The sequence below is a fragment of the Leucoraja erinacea genome, chromosome 3, assembly GCF_028641065.1.
Source record: "Leucoraja erinacea ecotype New England chromosome 3, Leri_hhj_1, whole genome shotgun sequence".
In the NCBI taxonomy this organism is placed as follows: Eukaryota; Metazoa; Chordata; class Chondrichthyes; order Rajiformes; family Rajidae; genus Leucoraja; species Leucoraja erinaceus.
In genome coordinates this window covers 23556753-23577680 of record NC_073379.1, presented here as the reverse complement: position 1 = coordinate 23577680, position 20928 = coordinate 23556753, and the positions used below count along the sequence as shown (strand labels likewise).

General features: G+C 43.4%; 1 protein-coding gene across 2 annotated transcripts in view; it reads right to left on the bottom strand.

Annotated features, from left to right (window-relative positions):
- The window catches only part of htt (huntingtin), a 201683-nt gene that overhangs the window by 66796 nt on the left and 113959 nt on the right, over window positions 1-20928 (bottom strand). The window contains exons 33-38 of one of the 2 annotated variants that reach the window (XM_055632294.1): window positions 20399-20454; window positions 18792-18940; window positions 13416-13552; window positions 5826-5849; window positions 2541-2657; window positions 1158-1280 (exon numbers count right to left, since the gene is read on the bottom strand). In XM_055632294.1, coding sequence (XP_055488269.1) covers window positions 1158-1280; window positions 2541-2657; window positions 5826-5849; window positions 13416-13552; window positions 18792-18940; window positions 20399-20454 — 606 coding nt within the window. The remainder of the gene's footprint in view (window positions 1-1157; window positions 1281-2540; window positions 2658-5825; window positions 5850-13415; window positions 13553-18791; window positions 18941-20398; window positions 20455-20928) is intronic. The other variant, XM_055632295.1, reaches the window with a different exon arrangement.

Below are 20928 nucleotides of genomic sequence, written 5' to 3'. Positions count from 1 at the left end.
CCCGCTGAGTTAAAAAGTTCCCACGGTAGACTCACGATACACAGTGTATCCTGAGTCTTGCGTGGGAACGTTTAAACTCAGCGGGCAGGCAGCAGCAAATTGTCGCTCCCTTCAGTTTCACCCCACCTACACCCCTCTGCTTCCCGGCCATGTGTATGACCCCTTCCCTCCCCTCTCCAGCTCCCCGCCCATTGCACCGGCACGGGGGCTTTGCACTGTCTTCACGTCGGCAATGCCAGCATACAATGCCAGTCACCGGAGACGTCAGGACCAATGGGACACCGACCCCCAGGCCCACCGCAAGCACGGAGATCCCAGAGACCCACAGCCAACAGCAGCCCAGCCCCGTTCCAACTCCAGAGGAAAACTGCAAACTAGCGGGAGACATCGGGACCACCAGAAGCCGCTCCCCGATGGGCCACTACGGCGACAAGTGGCAGTTCGCCCACAGCCCGAGCTGCGCCCCCTCATCGGGACACCGACCCCCAGGCCCACTGCAAGCACGGAGATCCCAGATCAGCAACTCCAGCCCAGCCCCGCTCCAAAGTTGAGTGAGCGTTCACCGAGGGTGGCCCGCAGAGGTGACAGCGGAACCTCGGGTCGGTCCTGGAAGAAAGGGGAACTAAATCACCTTCATAAAAGAGAATTGGAGGGTATATTGCCCAGGAGGGTATATCGCCTACCTGGAAGAAACCGGACATTTTTTCCAGGATGCCGTCTGCACACCAAAGCTTACGTTTGGCGCCTCTGCTGCACACGGATATAAGAGTGTGAAAATGTCGCCTTAGGCCGCCTTAGGGCATGTAGCCCCGCTAGGGTGACATGAGTGCGAGAGGTGATTCAATGCTGCGGTCACATTTACAAATTCAGGAATTCATTCAACACACTGCATTTCATACAGACATTTATTCTGCAAGAAAAAAACTACACTGAAGACTCAAACTCGCGACCGAGGAACTGCCGGGATCAAGGCGCAAACTCGCGACCTTGCGGATATGAGCCGGGCACTCTACCACTGAGCCAGCCATTAAAATCTACGCTAAAAAATTTCCATTCCGAAGACCGACAAATTCCGAATTACGAAAAGTGTCTGGTCCCAAGGCTGTCGGATAAAAGGTTGTGCACCTGTATCTCAGAGCTTTGCAAGATGAACTTACCAGGGTGGCGGGCATAGCAAACATACTCTTCAGCAGCATGTCAACAGGGCGCAAAGACGAGGGTGCCACTGTCTCAAACAAGGTGTTCAGCACTCCTAAGGCCTCATGTGAATCAAGGTGCATCTGCAACAGGGACAAACAATGCACAGATTAATTGTAACGCTTCCCCGAGGACCTCCACACCCAAAATTCACACAAAATGTTCAAGTTCAAAATCACGAGAAAACCCTTCCAAGTGGCGCCCACTCCCATGTATACATCGTCTCCAATTTGAGGGCAGGCTTCTCATCTCAACACTGACCAGATGTATGAATCCTTCCCCTACCATCACTGAAGATAGACACAGAATGGGGGAAAGGAATAGGGGAATAGTTGACTATTCGGGTCGGAACCCTTCTCCAGACTCTGAAGAAGGTTTCCAACCTCAAACTGCCTGATCTACTGAATTACCCCACACTTTGTGTCTATCTTCAATATAAACCAGCATCTGCAATTCCTTCCTCCCAACATTGACCTGATATAGGAATCTTTCTCCTCCCTCCCTGACTTGCATCTCCCCAACCCTAAGACCAGCCTGCAGTCGTTGAACTGTTCAAGTTTAGATTATTTTTCTCCTTGTGGAAACGTCTTGTTTTATCAATCCACTTTTCAAAAGAGGTTCATTCTGCTTATATGGAACACAAAGTGCTGGAGTAACTCAGCGGGTCAGGCAGCATCTCTGGAGGACATGGGTGGTCGAAATTTCAGGTTGGAATCCTTCTTCTGTGACTGAAGAAGGGTTCCAACTCAAAACGTCATTATACATGTCCTCCAGAGATGCTGTCTGACTCATTGCATTACTCCAGCACTTTGTGTTCCATACAAAATTCCAACATCTTCAATTCCTTTGTCTTCATTATGCTTGCAATTCTCCTTCCCACTCACCATTTTACACCCACATTCATACATTTTTAATCTCTGGCCTTTATGCAACCACCTGCCTATCACAATCCCCTCTCGCATGCATCCACCTATCACTTTGACAGCTTTGTCCTTCCCCCTCCTCTCTTCCAGCTTTCTCCAAACCACCACTACGATCACTGAAGAAGGGCACCGACCCAAAATGTAATTTACCCATCCTCTCCAGGGATGCTGCTTGACCCGCTGAGTTAATCCTACATTTTGTGCCTTTCTTTGTGAACCAGCTTCTGCAGTTCGCTGTGTCTGAACATAACCTCTGGACGACTGTACCCTTGAGCACTCGTGTCAGCCGATATGCTGTCCATAGCCAAGATACACACAAAATGCTGGAACTCAGTGGGTCAGACAGCATCTCTAGAGAAAAAGAATAGGTGACGTTTGGTGTCAGCATCAGCAGTTCCTTCCTACACATGCTGTCCTCACCTGCTGTTTCACCAGCAGTGGCAGAATCATGTCAGCTATCTGCCGAGAAAGGCGCTTCCACTTATCTTCGTTCTCTTTGTGGCACTGTTGTAACACCAGAATCAACATCTCCAGCACCTGTAATAATATAAAGGACGTGGCCATTAACAGTGTATTCCTCACCCAGTCAGTGTGAACATTGCATTAAGAGAGGAGAGATTCATGAAAATGAGGGGAGGGGGGGGAATGGTAATGGGAGTGAGGTGAGGTTGTGGCATTTGCCAGCCTCCTTCCTCACAAGTAATGTCAGGGCAAAGTGATGAAACGCAATGGGTATAGATGTAAAAACCATAGACAGTACAGCACAGGAACAGGCCCTTGGACCCACACTGTTTGTGCTGAATGTGATTGCCAAGTTAAATCTCCTCTGCCTGAACGTGATCCATATCCCTCCCTTTTCTGCTTATCAATGTGCCTATTTAAAAGCCTCTTACTCACCAGTTAAAATACATGACCTGGACTGCTTTTCAATACTTTACATTCGTTTTATACTGAGCCTAGTAGAGGTGTTTTATACTGCTCCTCATTTGAGCTAAGCATAACAACTATACAGTGTCCTTACTGCAGCAAACCATTCAAAGATGCTTCAGGGGACCAATAAGCATAATTTGAAACCAAGCCACACACAGCATGATTAGGACAAATGAGTGAGAGGACAAAAATTGGCTACAAGCCTCTCACTAGAGCAAAGGGAGATGAAGATTTTGTGGGCCAGTTGAAATGTTTCATGATATTGTCAGCAATTTTTGGCTCAGACCACCATCAGGAAGCATGCAGCTCAAGAGGCTATTTGTACGTTTACACTTTTGACAACATTGGAGTTAGTGGAGAGGAGATTCACCAGGATGTTGCCAGGGATGGAACAGTTGAGTTATGAGCAGGGACTAGAGAGGTTAGGACTGTTCTTGTCTGAAGAAAGGCCCGAACCAAAACGTCACCTGTCCATGTCCTCCAGAGATGCTGCCTGACCCACTGAGTTACTCCAGACTCCTTTGCCTAATTCTAGGTCTGTTTTTCACAGGAGCAGAGGAGTAAGAGGGGACATGATTGAGGTATAAACAATGAGTACGGGGATAGCTGAGGTGAGCTACAGGAAACCTTCCCCCATGAAACCAGGGAACTAAGGGTTAGGATAAGGGGGAAGAGATTCAGTTGGAATATGACAGGAATCTTCCTGCCTAAAGAATGACAAGTACCAGGAATGCATTGTCTGAGAATGGTTGAAGTTGGGTCTTCAAACTTCAGAGATACAGCGCGGAAACAGACCCTGCACCCCTCCAAGTACACACCGACAAGCGATCCCCGTACACTCACACTATCCAACACCAGAGGAAAAATGTACAATTTTACCAAAACCAATTAACCTACAAACCTGTGCGTCTGTGGGGTGTGGGAGGAAACTGGACACCCGGAGAAAACCCACAGGGAGAATGTACAAACTACGTGCAGACAGCACCCGTAGTCGGGATCGAACCTGGGTCTTTGGCGCTGTGAGGCAACAGTTCTACCACTGCGCCACTGTGCCGCCCTTTTGCTGTCAGTATTTAAATAGTGTCAAGATGAGCACTTTAATCACTTTGGTTGAAAAAGTGGAGCGATCAGAAGCAGAGACGTGCAGAACGCTACAACTGGAAGAGCGGAGATGTCCTACAAACACATTCGGCCGGATAACTATTTGGCCAGTTCCACTATTCAATTATGACATGCAACCCTCGGTCCATTTATCCACCATGGCTCCATATCCTTCAATATTCCACACTGGCCAAATGGAAGAAAGTAAAGAGTAATATAGCCCGAGCAAAAGGGAGAGGTTATGCAGGCCAGGACTTTATTCCTTGGGGGGCAAGAGGATGATCTTATTGAGGTATACAAGTTCATGAGAGGAATAGATTGGGTAAATGCACAGTCTTTTACACCAGAGTATGGGAATCGAACACCAGAGGACATAAGTTTAAGGTGAGGGGGGTGAGATTTAATAACCTGAGGGGAAACTTTTGTTTTTACTGTAAGGGTGGTGGGTGTATGGAATGAGTTGCTGGAGGACGTAGTTGACATAGGTACTGTTGCAAGGTTTAATAATCATTTAGACAGGTACATGGTTTAGGCAAAGAGTGGGCAGGTAGGACTAGTGTAGATGGGGCATGTTGATCAGCACGTTGGGCAAAAGGGCCTGTTTCCACGCTGTATGGTTCTATAACTCTAATGGTCAATGGGTTTGATTAAGTGCAGAGTTGCTCACTATCAAGATTTCATAGGGGCTTCCATCGGCTTTATTAATGATTTGAACGGAGGCCATATTAACGCAGCAGATAGGGTGGTGCAGCAGATCATGCTGCTGGCACACAGCTCAGGGACATGGGTTTGATCCTAACCTCGACTGCCTTGTGTGACGTTTGCATGCTCACTCTGTGACCACAGGGGTCTTCCCCCACATCCTAAAGACATTCCCATTAGGTTAGCTGCTACAGAAAACTACCCATTAACGTAGTTATTGGAGAATTACTGTTATGAGGAAAGATTATCCAAGCTGCTGCTTTTCAGTAGAACAGACCTTCATTGGGGAGATCTTATTGAATCATATCAAATGGTGAAAGGGCTGGATAGAGTGGATGTGGAGAGGATGTTTCTACTCGTGTGAGTCTAAGACCAGAGGCCATAGCTTCAGAATAAAAGGACACATATTTAGAAAGGAGATGGGGAGGAATTGTTTTAGTCAGACGGTGGTGAATCTGCGGAATTCATTGCCATAGACGGGTGTGGAGGCCACGTCATTGGGTATTTTTAAGACAGAGATTGACTGATTCTTGAGGCAGGAGAATGGGGTTGAGAGGAAAAGATAGATCAGCCATTATTGAATGGCAAAGTAAACTCGAAGGGCCAAATGGCCTACTTCTGCTCCTATGACATGAACCTATGGAAGAGGAGTGTAGGATATATTCTTCTACGTTTCTTTATTCTATCTCCCATTACGCCCCACATCCCCAAACCCTGTTATGAAATCCACTGTAAGCACTAGACTATATTCTGTACATACACCCAGTATTAAGAGCAGGCATTTTCAGGCCAGGCACAACACTGGCCAGGAGCAGTTCAGTCAGAGCTCCCACTGCACTGTTTGATACATTGCACCCTAAACATCAGCCCAAAACAGAACCAAATGCGGGCCAAAGTCACCACTGTTTTTCAATGCTGAACGATTTGTTACATCAATGTTAACCATATAAGAATTAAACCTGCAATTCTTACCATTTCAAGATGTTTATTGCAGCTCTAGTTAAAAAAAGAAAACTATGTTTGTTAAAGCATTTGGGCTAACAAGACATGACAATTGCTACACTGGTTTTAATGAGCCAGACCCACTGAAGTGTGGAATCTGTTCAGCTTGATGTACTTAATTCCTCCGTCATAAATGTCAGAGCTAAGAAGATAATTTGTCTAAATATGAACATTACAAATATTTAAAATAGACACAGAAGTTGAATTGGGAATGAGATACATAATCAATGTAACAGAGGCCAGGGACAAGGATCACAGTTGATGGAGCATGAAACAAAAACAAGCATTGCAAACACATAGCAGGTTAATGAACATTTCAAACCACGTTAGATTTTGTACCAGGGTTGGTAACACATGCATGCAAAGAACTACACCCAGAGGACTAATCATCTGATATCTGTTCATCTGCTAACAGATGTGTTGTGTATTTGCTCTGGCAGTTCCAGTCTCTATCCAGGATTTCTTTTTAAGTATACTTCTGCAGTTGGAAAATAAGGGAAGCAAGTTGGAAGAGTTTAAGGGGATCTGGAAGAGGGGAGATGGAGGTGGCAGGTTGGCGGGTTGTAAACGCCAGGCCAGAAAGCAAAAAGTAGTCGGGATAGAGTACAGGACAGAACATTCCAGCTGTAAACAAAAGGGATGTTTGTAAATTGATATAGTATCATAGAGTCATAGTACCTGCATCAACTACCTCCCCTGGCAGCTTGCTCCATATACCCACCACACTTTTTGTGAAAATATGGCTACTCAAGTTCCTATTAAATCTTTCCTCCCTCAGCTTAAACCCATGTCCTCTGGTTCTTGATTCCTCTACTCTGGGCCAAGGATTGTACATTTACCTAATCTATTCCAGAGCACGGAAACAGGCCCTTCAGCCCACCTTGGCCATGCCAACCAAGATGGTATTATGGGCTGATCCCATTTGCCGGCATTTGGCCCTTAGCCCTCTAAATCCTGAACACAATATTCTAAATACGGCCTCGCCAATGTCTTATATAATTGCAACATGACCTACAACGTCTATACTCAATACTCTGACTGATGAAGGCCAATGTGCCAAAAGCCTTTTTGACCACCCCATTTACCTGTGACGTCACCTTTAAGGAACTATGTACCTGTGCTCCAAGATCCCTCTGCTCGACAACACTTCCAGAACCCTACCATTCTCGGTGTAGGTCCTGCGCATGTTAGACTTTCCAAAATGCAACACTTCACATTTCCTCGTCTTAAATTCCATCAACCATTCCTCATCCCACCTGGCCAAAAAATCAAGATCCTGATTCAATTTTGTGATGTCCATCTTCACCAATTGCAATACCACTCACTTCTGCAAACTTGCTTATCTTGCCATGTACATTCTCATCCAAATGTTAGATGTGACAAAACACCCCTTGTACGCTGCACAGGATAACAACAATGACATGTTCTTCGAGTCTTATTCACCCCACTACCCCATTGGAAGGCAACTACATTTAAGGGCAAAAATCAGAAATTGTTTTTGCAAGCGTCTCAGCATCCAAACAAAAATAATCAACAGAACGATAAGGCCAATTTCTAAAGCAGTGAATAAGTGCATACTGAATAAAAGCATATGCAGTAAAAGTAGCGTGATAAATAAAAACAGAAGAGGAAGGTTTGCATGCACAGATCTCTGCCCACTTTGATCTGGTGTCAGTGCACCAGGCTCAATGTTGTGGTGGAGGAAGACAGACAGAACGTACAGGAAGGATTGGAACGATATTACTGCGCCAAGGCAAAGCAATAAATCATCTAGACTTTGGTAAGAAACAGTTTAAGAGAGAGGCCACAAAAATGTTGATCGTAAAATAGTGCTGACAGGAAGTATAAAACATAAGCCCTAGGACCAGTGCTCGTCAAGAGATCCCTGCAGCCTATTCTGTCATTCAATAAGATTATGGCTGATTCATTCTTGGCCTCAACTCCACTTTCCAGCTCTTTCCTAGTATTTCTCTTTGCCCCGTCCTTCAAGATTCCCTTTGCCGGTTAAATATCTATCTGTCTCTGCCAGAATAATGTTTAAGACTGCCTTCAACGCTCGCTGGGAAAGAAAATTCCAGAGAATCATATTTCCTGCTTATTTGCCTGTAAAATAGGAGACACAGGGAGCTGCAGATGCTGACATACAAATAAATACACAAAGTGCTGGAGTAACTCAGCGTGTCAGGCACCATCTCTGAAGGACATGGATGGATGACGTTTCAGGCGGGGATCTTTCTTCCGACACAAGGAGGATCCCGGACTGACACATCACCTATCCATGTTCTCCAAAGATGCTTCCTGTCCTGCATTGCATTGAATTGAATACTTTACTGTTACATGTCACAAGGCACAGTGAAATTCTTTGCTTGCATACCCATGATATACAAATAGTCACCCATAAAGGGTGCGGACAAAGTTATAAAAATCCCCCCCCCCCCCCCATGCCAGTTCCCCCTTTGTTCCCCCCCCCCCCCCCACACCAGGTTGCTCTTCCCCCTCTCTCACGGCGGCGGCCAACTATCTGCCAAACAAAGACTTCCTTACCTGTGTCCACCTATCACTTGCCAGACTTAGTCTCTTCCAACTTTCTTTTCCTGCCACTACTTAAGTCTGAAGAAGAGTCCTGAACACAAACATCTCCTATCCATGTTTTTCCACAGATGCTGCCTGACCCGCTGAGTTACTCCAGCACTTTGTGCCTTTTCTTGGTCAAGCTGCATCTGCAGTCTCGTAAAAAAAGTATCTTTTTATTCTTATACAGCTGAGTAAATACAAGCCTAGACAACCCAATTTCTCCTCCTACAACAGTCCTGCCACACTTTCCCAGCTAATCCAAAACTGCACTAAATTCTCCTTACCCTCTGTAATTGCCACAAGACTCCCTTGCTCATGTACTCAAAACCTTTGCAACAAAGCTCAACATGTCAAAGTCAAAGAGAGATACAAGATAGAAACCGGCCCTTCACTGTACCAAGTCTATGCCAACAATTGCCCTTCTACCGGGATCTTTGCCAAAGCTACTTTATTCTCCCCATCATCATCACCACCCCCTCCTCACACTAAATTCTACCAATCATCAACCTAATTTACAGCTACCAATTAACCTACCAGTTCGTATGCCTTCAAATGTGGGAGGAAACCATGGCGATATAAAGAGAACTGTGTAAACTCACACAGACAGCACCGTAGGTCAGGATAGCACCCATGCCACTGGAGTTGAGAGAAAGTCGCTCTATTAGTTGTGCCACTGTGCAACAAGCCTTTGTAACGTTTTGCTTCATCTTTGTTTTTTGATTCCAGTGATGGTGCATAAGGACACGTATTCAATTTGCACATTGACATTTTACATCTATCATGTAAATAACCCGATGCTCGTTTTACCTAATAAAATTGATAACTTTACACTTATCCACGTTGCACTGCATCTGCCGTGTACTGCCCACTAGGCACAGTGGCGCCGCGGTAGAGTTGATGTCTTACAGCGCCAGAGACCTGGGGTCGATCCTGACTACGGGTGATGTCAGTACGGAGTTTGTACATTCTCCCTGTGACCACGTGGGTTTTTCCCCGGGTGCTCCGGTTTCCTGTCACATTCCAAAGATGTACCGGTTTGTAGCTTAACTTGGCTTTGGTAAAAATTGTAAATTTTCCTTAGTGTGTAGGACAATGCTAGTGCACAGGGATTTCTGGTCATCACGGACTCGGTGGGCCAAAGGGCTCTTTTCCACACTGTATCTCAAAACTAAATTAAAACTAAACACTCACACAATTGATCTAAATCACCTTGAAGCCTCTGCATCACTTCCCAATCACACCCACCTTAATATTATATGCTGCCCCTTGTTCAGATCAATGTGAATAGTTGGAGCCCATGCAATGAACCCTGTGGCACTCCACTAGTCACAGCCTACAACCCATTTATTCTTACTCTGTCTCCTGCCTGTCAATTTTCATCCCATGCCAGCTTTTCATCCCAATTCACGTGCTATTATAACTTTCATGCAGCGCAGTGATGCAGCGGTAGAGTCGCTGCCTTACAGCGCAAGATATCAGAGTTTGATCCCGTCTACGGATGCTGTCTGTACGTTCTCCATGTGGCCGTGTGGGTTTGCTCCGGGTGCTCCCATTTTCTCCCACACTCCAAAGACATGCAGATTTGTGGATTAATTGGCTTTGGTAAAAATTGCCTCTAGTGTGCAGGATTCAAAACTGGGATAACAGAACTAGTGCCTGGGGTGATCGCTGGTGCCTGTTTCCACGCTGCACCCCAAAACTAAACACATCTTACGCAGGACCGCAGTGAAGACTCTGAAAATCCACATATACCACTTCCACTGGTTGTCCCTCATCTATTCTTCCAGTTACATGCTCAAAAAGTAACTCTAGCAGGTTTGTCAAACATGATTTTCAGCAGGTCAGGCAGCATCTCCAGAGGAAACAAATAGGTGACGTTTCGGTCGAGACCCTTCTTCAGACAGATGCCAACCCGCTGAGTTACTTCAGCATTTTGTGTCAATCTTTGGTGAAAACCAGCAGCTGCAGTTGCTTCGTACACATAATGATTTTCCTTTCATAAATTTCATGTCGATTTTGTCTAATCTTGATGTTTTCTAAATATCCTGCAATCACATGCTTGATAAACCTCTTGCATTTTCCCCAATTACTAATGTTGGACTAACGATCCGTAATTCCATGTATTCCTCTCTCCCTCCTTTCTTCAATGGTGGGATTACATTTACCACCCACCAACCTGCAGGAACTGCTCCATAATTTTGTAGAACTTTGAAAAATGACAACCAATGCATCTACTATTACCATGGTCACTCAGCATTTCACTCTGGGACACTCAAACCATGCAAATGTATTGACGTTCAAGGTCTTAAATTTCTCCAGTACTTGTTTCTAAAAAAGAAATAAGCACTAAATTCTTTCACTTTCTCTTCTTTTCTTTGATTCAAGAGTTCCTTTTGCATTTCTGGGAAGTGAGTTGTGTCCTCTTTCACGGCCAGATTCAGGAACAGTTTCCTCCCGGCTGTTATCAGGCAACTGAACCGCCTCTCACCAGCTAGAACGCGGTTCTGATCTCCCATCTACTTCATTGGTGACCTTAATCTGACTTTACCTTGCATTAAATGTTGCACTCTTTGTCTGTGCACGGTGAACGGCTTGATTGTAATCATGTATGGTCTTTTCTTTGACTGGATAGCATGCAGCAAAAAAGCTTTTCACTGCACCTCAGTAAATGTGACAATAAGCTAAATTAAAGATAGAACCAAACGTTTCTTTAGTGGTTCTGCAATTTTACTTTCTTTGAATCTTATAATTATTTTTTTTGTTTTCCACAGTTGGTCACATTTTCTTTGCGCCAGGTAGGAATGTGCAACTATTGTGGTTTCTGCCTTTATTATAGACATTTTTAGCCATTGCTTATCCACTATTAGACCTTTTAAAGAGGCTGCAGAATTTATCCTAGCCAACTCAAAACTATTTCATTTTCCATCTGTTCTATGTCATGGTCATTCCTCCTTGCAAAGGATTCAATCCAGGACAGTCTGTTCCAGTTAGATATGCTACATACCTCTCTTCCAGCTTTTTATCCATCCCCCCCTCCCTCTCCAGAGATGCTGCCTAACCCACTGAGTTACTCCAGCACTTTGTGTGTATTCCATAGTTAGCTGCACAATGTGGGTACCTATAAAAGCACGCTGTACACATTCCAGAAATTCATACAGTCTGAAGAAGGATCCCGACCCAAAACGTCACCTATCCATGTCTCTAGTGATTACCAGGGATCTCCAGAGGCCTGGCCCGCTAAATCACTCCAGTACTTTTAGTTTTGTAAACTGGCATCTGCACTCCCTTGTTTACTTCTAGAAATTCATACCAATTTTCAACCTGAAATGACACATTTATTCTGATTTGCTGCTTGCTCTAAGCCAACCATCCCCCACCCATGCCAATATATTATTTTCAACTGTATCTGTTCTTATCTTGTGCAGTAACATTGTAATGTGATATCTTATCAGATATCTTCTGACGTTCAAATATGGCTCCCCTTTATCCACCATGTTTGTCATACTCAAAGGAGGCTAAAAAAAAAATCAAAGAATATTTTCATTTACGAAAAGCACGTTGACTTTGCTTGTAGTGCTTGTGATTTTCCAAATCTCCTGCTATTACGTCCTTAATGATGGATTCCATTATTTTCATTATGACAACAACCACAACAACAAAATGTAGACAATTCAACAACTGCCTTGAACTCCCTACAGGCTTTGCATTGCTATGATTATACAGATTCCTCTATAACAGAGATAATAATTGGCTTAGGACAAGAGACAAGGCGTCCAGATTTAATAAAAAGTTAATTCAAGAATATTTCAAGATCCAGTTAATTGCCCGAACATAAATATTCTGACCAGGCCACAATTTAAACCAAATCCTGTTGGATTATCACATTGCATTCTTGACCAGAAGTTCAACAACCAAAGGAAATTAACCTTGTTGCATAAGCAGCCATGATCAGAGCAAGGATCAAAACACAGGTCTAACGTTATTGACCGTGAATAATTGATCCCTTTGCTTATTTCTTTATCCTAAATTATAAAGTCCTAAATTATAAAGTGTTTATTTCTTTTTATGGACACAGTCATTTACCCAGCATAGGGCAATCAGAGGACATAGAAGGGAAAACATTTAATGCAAATCTGAGGAACAACTATTTTCACATAGAGGGTAGTAGGTATATGAAATGAACTGCCAGAGGAGGTAGATGAGGCAAAAACTATAACAACATTTAAAAGACATTTGTACAGATACATGGAAAGGAAGCGTTTAGATTGAGGCAGGTGGGAGTAGTGCAGGCTTGGTGGGTATGTACAAGTTGGTCCAAATGCCCTGTTTCCATGCTGTATGACTATGACTCTCTGACTGCCAACAAATTGTGAAACAAGCACTTACAAAGCTAAAGAAACGGGTGCAACACATGTTTACCGGAATGATACTGGTCTACACCGTAAACATATGGCAAGTTGCATAGAATAAGCTTGTGTTTGGTTTAAATTTAAAGATCAAGGAATTGTCCGAGGAGCGTAAAACATGAAACATTTGATAGGGTAGATACAGTCTACTTCATCTAGGAGTCTAAAATGAGGGATCATAACAGAATAATAACTAGGCTGTTCAGACATTAAACGGTTCTTCACACACAGTTGCGGACATTTGGAACTCACCACTTCAAATGGATATGAGGGGCCTTTGAAAATGTATGATGAGTCTTCAATAGGTGGGAGTATTAAGGGTGCGGTACTGATGCAAGTAGATGTCAAGAAATAGACCAGCCATGATCTAAATGAACAGCAGGAAGGGGCGAATGGACAGACTCCTGATCTTCCATTTTAGGATCAACATCAGAGTCACTGCTTCACACACTATTGTGCACACTGGTTATTTTGAACCCAGATCTCAGTACTAGTACGTTAATAAACATATCATAATGTGCAGAGCAGGAAGGATGCGGGAGGGGGAGCAGCAGAATTAAATAAAATGTGCAGGGTGTACCTGGTGGTACTGGATGAGCCTCAGCAGCATAGAAACCACCACCTCCTTCTGTGTGTCCAACTCCTTTCCAGCGTCGGCTTTGTTGGTCCCTCGCAGCACAAACAGATCATGTACTATAGGCTGGAGTGCCGGGATTGCTTTGGCAAAGTACAAGAGGAGAATTTATCCACTGGAAATTCAAAATCATTGGCTCTTCAGATAGAAGATTTTAATCAATTAATCACAGCAGTTTGAAACTCAGCACAAATACATTTTGGAATGCCCATTAGCTCCTGAAAAAAATGTGTTTTACATCTTGTACCCCAATTGAAGGGGTAACGATACCATGTGCCTTCCTAACCAAGAGTTGCCACTGTCAGGGAGCTATGGACTTGGACCCTGAAATCCCTCCGATCCCAAAGATCCATATCTCTGAAGCTTTTTCTCCAGCATCATCACCATAGCCGTGTATTGGGCTTCTCTCCTTACCCCCACCCCACCCCCACACAACTTATTTTTCATTTGTAGATACAACTGGACCAGCCTCTGAATTCCTATAAGGAAATAACTTTCAAATCTTTCCATGATCTCTCCCCACAATAAGACTGGTCTCTTCATCATCTCCAAATTTAACCATTGGCAGTTGCAGATCTTCAGCTCAGATCAGGGGGTTTCATCTGAAGAAGTCTTGGAATGGAATCTTTGAAGTACAAATAGACGTTGTAACTCCTTCCACCTGGACTGTCATTTAATAAGATCCTGGCTTCTTTGTGACCCAAGACCACATACAGGTCCATCACCAATTTCCAGGTACCCTTGGTTCCAGAGCCTTTCTGGATTATCCATTTTGCCGGACCAACAGAGGTCACTGCCTTGGGGAGCTGAGAAACTGACCGCAAAGTCCGCCTCAGAAGTCGGCTACGGGAATGGATCTGCCAGCTCCGGCCGGGTCGAAGTTCCAGAGCCGCAGTACCTAGATTCTTCCTCAAATTGTTTACCAAAATCTAGCAACCTCAATTTTAAATAATTGGCCCAGCAATGCTTCCTACTTACAGAAGACAGCTCCAAGTTTGTACGCACGTACAATAATTTCATAATCTGACTCCTGAAAATCGTGGCTCTGAGTTTCAGACTTTACTCCTTTACCCTAAAATCCCCAAAGAGCTGAATTAACTTCTCTGCTCATTATCAGCTCTCCTTAACACCTGGAAAATTTCCATCAAATCATCCCTTAACTCAAATTCTTAGAAACACAATCTTGGTTGCAGTTTACTTTTTCTACTGTAAACCTCGTAGTCCAGTTTCTGTTCAATCTGTATTCCACCAAAGCTAATAGACTGTTCCAAAAGCATGGTAGTTTTTAAGCCTGTGCTCTTTTCCTTATTTAAGACTGCCTTGAAAACTACCCCCTTGAGCCCTATTCTTTCCATATAACAATTACAGCACGGAAACAGGCCATCTCGGCCCTACAAGTCCGTGCCAAACAATTATTTTCCCTTAGTCCCACCTGCCTGCACTCATACCATAACCCTCCATTCCCTTCTCATCCATATGCCTATCCAATTTATTTTTAAATGATACTATCGAACCTGCCTCCACCACTTCCACTGGAAGCTCATTCCACACCGCTACCACTCTCTGAGTAAGGAAGTTCCCTCTCATGTTACCCCTAAACTTCTGTCCCTTAATTCTGATGTCCTCTTGTTTGAATCTTCCCTATTCTCAAAGGGAAAGGTTTGTCCACATCAACTCTGCCTATCCCTCTCATCATTTTAAAGACCTCCATCAAGTCCCCCCTTAACCTTCTGCGCTCCAGAGAATAAAGGCCTAACTTATTCAACCTTTCTCTGTAACTTAGTTGTTGAAACCCAGGCAACATTCTAGTAAATCTCCTCTGTACTCTCTCTATTTTGTTGACATCCTTCCTATAATTGGGCGACCAAAATTGTACACCATACTCCAGATTTGGTCTCACCAATGCCTTGTACAATTTTAACATTACATCCCAGCTTCTATACTCAATGCTCTGATTTATAAAGGCTAGCATACTAAAAGCTTTCTTTACCACCCTATCTATATGAGATTCCACCTTCAAGGAACTATGCACGGTTATTCCCAGATCCCTCTGTTCCACTGTATTCTTCAATTCCCTACCATTTACCATGTACGTCCTATTTTGATTTGTCCTGCCGAGGTGTAGCACCTCACATTTATCAGCATTAAACTCCATCTGCCATCTTTCAGCCCATTTTTCCAAATGGCCTAAATCACTCTGTAGACTTTGGAAATCCTCTTCATTATCCACAACACCCCCTATCTTGGTATCATCTGCATACTTACTAATCCAATTTACCACACCTTCATCCAGATCATTGATGTACATGACAAACAACGAAGGACCCAACACAGATCCCTGAGGCACCCCACTAGTCACCTGCCTCCAACCCGACAAACAGCCATCCACCATTACCCTCTGGCGTCTCCCATTCAGCCACTGTTGAATCCATCTTGCTACTCCTGCATTTATACCCAACAGTTGAACCTTCTTAACCAATCTTGAATCTTTCATCTTGCAAATTTTCTTGACTGACCCTCCGAGAAAGCACCCGAGGAGTTGCTGCTTCGTGTTATTGTACAACAAAAAACACTTTAAAAAGAAGTCTCACCATTATGGATTGCAAGGTCTCATGAGCAGCAATTGGGCTTGAGAATTAATAAATTAATCCTTCATTAATTTGTTAACTGATATATTATCTACATTACACATATATTCACAGCTATTAAATTTGCTCTTGAAGTCAGTTTTGTACAATGTGGCACAGCAGTAGAGTTGCTGCCATACAGTACCAAAAACCTGGGTTCAATCCTGACCACAGGAGCTGCCTGTATGTGGTCTGTATGTTCCCCCCGTGACCACGTGGGTTTTCTCCAGGCACTCTGGTTTCCTCCCACATTGCAAAACATTTGGACTTATAGGTTAATTGGCTTCTGTAAATTGTTCCTTATGTAGGATAGAACTAGTGTACGGGTGATTGTAGGTCGATTCAGACTCAGTGGGATGAAGGACCAGTTTCCATGCTGTATCTCTAAAACTAGACTAAATAATGAGTGTAAGTTTTATACTGTGCTCCCAAGGCATTTAATAGACAATGAAGTCGTTTGGATGGGAAGTTTATGTTTTGAGAAGGCAGCCAAGTTGTGCACAATGGCTCCCAAAGCAAGTAATGTAACAACAAACAGATCATCTGTGTTTTTTTTTTGTTTGCTTTGCGCTGACTGAGCAATAAATATTGGCCAAGTAACAGGATAAATTGTTTTGTTTTTCAAAACTGAACGGTGGGAATTTTTTCACAGGGCTTTGAGCTGGTGATCATTCAGGCAAGCATAAAGGTTCGACAGACTTTCCGCATCGTCCTGTACACTAACTCCATGATACACACTAGGGATAATTCACAATTTTACCGAAGCCAATTGACCGACAAATCTGGATGTCTTTGGAGTGTGGGAGAAGTCACAGGAGAAAGTGTGTAAACGGGCATGCAAACAGCACTCAAGGCCAGGATTGAACGTGAATGTCTGGCGTTGTGAGGCAGCAGCTCTACCAGCTACTCCACCGTGCTGCCCTGAAGTGTTGACTGCCAGGTTTGATATGTTGCACCTCACATGGGTCAGACCTATCAAACTGCTATAAACCAAGTTCTATTTGTTTGCCTATTCTGAACTTCATTCATATATCAATATGAAATCTTTAGACTTTACTTTAGAGGAACATCTCAAAAGCAGACCCTTCAGTTCACGCCAACCACCGATCACCCCATACACTAGCACGATCCTACGCAATTCTGCTGAAGACAATTAGCCTGTTAATATCAGAAATGTTGGGTAATTGGGAAAATGTAGGATGTCTGTTTAAAAGATCTGTAAAACCGGTTTGACATATTTTGCAGAAAGCTGCAGAACCATGTGATATGAATGGCTCCAGAAAGTCTTAAGCAAAGATCCTATAGTGGAGCAGGATAGACCACTCCTTCTAAATGCAATGGGTTGACGTGTAGCACGCAACGGAGTGGAACGTGGGCCTTTTTTTCATCCATTTCAGTAACCCGACCCGATTCGCAGTGTAATCAACGTTGCGGGGGAACAGTTTGTGTTCATAAATTATAATTCTGAAAATGAGGAGAAGATTTTTACCAAATAACTTTTATTTTTACGAGGATGTTTCCGTAACCGGCTTCCGTCTCCGCACTAATTATCTTTGCTCCGCTATGGGATCTTTGGCGCGTAGACGGAAGCCGGTTACGGAAATGTGGCTGAAAATTACCCATGATTCTGCCCATGACCGTACTACGTCTTTTTCGTTGAGTGATCTATCTTGGTTGCTATAGGATCTTTGGTCTGAAGCCTGGGAAGGGGTTGTGTAGAGGTTGCTGTCCAGATAACCTGCAAGTTGTTAATATGTATGAGATTTTACAGAAGGAGCTAAGCATGCTTGGGATTGGTAGGGGAAATGGTGGGTTACAATTATGTTGCAGAGTCTTCCCGCCGCTAATTGTGATTGGTCCAGGAGAGTGGCCTCACCAAAGATGTTTCTTTACCTAGTGATAATGTTTGTTTACTTAATGGAAGTGTCTCTCCCCCCCCCCCCCCAAGTGCTTTGTGTTGAAACTATGTTATGTGCTATTGCATGATTGAGTTAGGGAACTGTCATTCCATGTACTTTGCAGCCCGCATTGGTAATTGGCTTGTAGGGGTTGCCTCCCACCCCATGTATTTTTGCGTCTTTGGTTTGTACGGGTATAAAAGAGTGGGGAACATTGGGGTTTGCCGATCGTCTGGGATTTGTCCTATTTGCACAAGGCTGTTTGGGCTGGAATAAATAGAGACAAGGATCAGTCCCGCGGTATTGTTATAGGTATTCTGTACAATAAAGGATAGTCAGATTTCCAGTGCTCGTATTTGGTGTTTGATTGAACAAGACTAGGGAGGTAAGTTTTAGACCGGAATCTACAAACCTGGACGGCTTTGGAGTGTGGGAAGAAACCGGAGCACCCAAAGAAAACACAACTGGGTCACATGAAGAATGTATAAACTCTGTACAGACAGCACCCATTGTTAGGATCGAACTCGGGTCTCTGACGCTGCAGGGCAGCAATTCCACTGCTGCTCACTGCGTCACCCGTAAAACGTTATTAAGCAGAGAAATCGTATTCAAATAGTACTGATGTTAAAAAAAGACACTTAAAATAACAACCTTCAATCCATCTTTTGGAAAAAGTTCACATTGCAGAAAATACTTTCTAATTTTGAGTTAGTTATCAACAATCATGACATACAAATTTGCAGTGCTTTTAAAACAAGAAACAAGGATAAACACTGATCAGAAGGCAGGGTCATTACCATGTGTGATGGCTTTCCGACCACTGGCCATGATCCCGTCACACAGTTGGATAATTTTGGGAATTCCAATGATTGGTTTGGAGTGATAGCGTTCATATGATAGCAACACCAAGAAGAAAAATATATTTGGAATTATGGCCTCGGATTCCCTGAAAAAAATAAACAGACAGATAAAATTAAGTAAACAACTTGTAAATTATTAAGATTTGGAGTTTTTCATTTTTAACCAAAAATAATTAAACTCTGAAAGAAGACCTAAAGTGCAGGAATAACTCATCGGGTCAGGCAGCATTCCAGGAGAATATGAATAGGTGACTGAAGAAGGGTACTGACCCGAAACGTCATCTATCCATGTTCTCCAGGGATGCAACCTGACCCGCTGAGTTACTCAAGCACTTTGTGCTTTTTTTTTTGCAAACCACCATTTGCAGTTCCTTGTTTCTCCAAAAATGGCAGGTTTGCTGTAAGAGAATAGATTCAGCAAACTTGGTCTCTATTCCCTTTAATTTGGAAGAATGATTGGAGATCTCATTGAAACGTAATTTTTTTCAAAGGCTCAATACGATGAATGCAAGGAGCATGTTGCCTCAGGCTGTGGAGACTAGAGAACTCTCAGTTTCACAATAAGTGGAATCTAATCTCAGACTAAAATGATAAATATCTTCACTCTGAAGGTGGTGAATCCTTGGAATTCTCTCTAATGGAGTTGCATAGTCGAGTCACGGAGTTCATTCAAATAATTGCTTTATTTGTGGAAATGTAGGAAATCTAGGAATTAGGGATAAATTCAGGAAATAGTACCTAGGTAGGCCTCGATGAATGATACAATCACTTCGAAGGGCCAGGTAGCCAAATTCTATACATCCCAAAAAGAGCATAGCTTTAAGACAAGAGGGGCAAAGTTTAAAAGAGATGTGCAGGAAAAGTTATTTTTTACATGAGGGTGGTGGATGTCTGGAACGTGTCGCCTAGGGTGGTGGTGGAGGTAGATACATGAGTGGCATTGAAGAGGCTTTTAGATTGGCACATGGATATGCAGGGCATGGAAGTGTATGGATCAAGTGCAGGCAGAGGAGATCAATTTAACTTGACATCATGGTCTGCACAGACATTGTGGGCCAAAGGGCCTGCTTCTGTGCTGTATGTTTCATTCAGAATTTTAGAGTTTAGAGATACAGCATGTTCGGCCCCAAGTTCACCCTCGACCACCCCCGACCCATTCACATCAGTTCTGTTATCCCACTTTCTCCACCATTTTTACAGAGGCCAATTAACCTAAAAACCCACATGTCTTTGGGATGTGGGAGGAAACCAGAGCACCCAGAGGAAACCAACGGAGTCACATGGAGAATGTGCAAACTCCACACAGACAGCACCCGAGATCAGGATCCAACCAGTGTCCCTGGCACTACGGGGTATATATGTCCTTCCTTGATCTCTGGCACTGTCTTGCCCCAACTTCCTCATACATAGAACATTCAAAAAATAGATATTTAATTCAACATAATTGCCTCTTTGCAACCGATATGCTGCTGACCAGTCAACCCAGAAGAACCAATAGGAAAATAAAACAACTAGCTAAAAATCCTAACGCTGTTAGCACTCACCTGAATTGGCCCACTTCTATGTATTCAAACTGCTTCAGAACAAATCCGATAAACACCTACAAGAAGAAGAAATCCAATTCCATTATTATTTCATAGAGTTTACAGCAGAAATGGGACCATACTAGTGTACATGCTAAACAAGATCTTGCCGCTCCAGTTCAGCTCACTTTGTACAGTAATCAGCTTGAAACATTGATCTATTCCTCCCTCCACAGAGGCTGCCCATTACAGATTTTTTTGTTGTTATTTTCTCTAACATTAAACTATTTTATTTGTTTCCTCTTCGTTTATTTAAGTAGCTTACCCTCAGATACATTTATGCAATTTGCTCAAAAATGCACTCGTGTAAAGAGATTTCTCCTGAATTCCTTGTAAGACTTATTAGTGATCATCTCATACTTATAACTCCATGTTTAGCTAAATGATAATTTAAAATATATCTGCTATGTCCTTGTCAAGAGAAAAATAACCCAGTTCAATCTTTCTTCATGGACATAGAATGAGTTAGAACATAGAACCGTACAGCACAG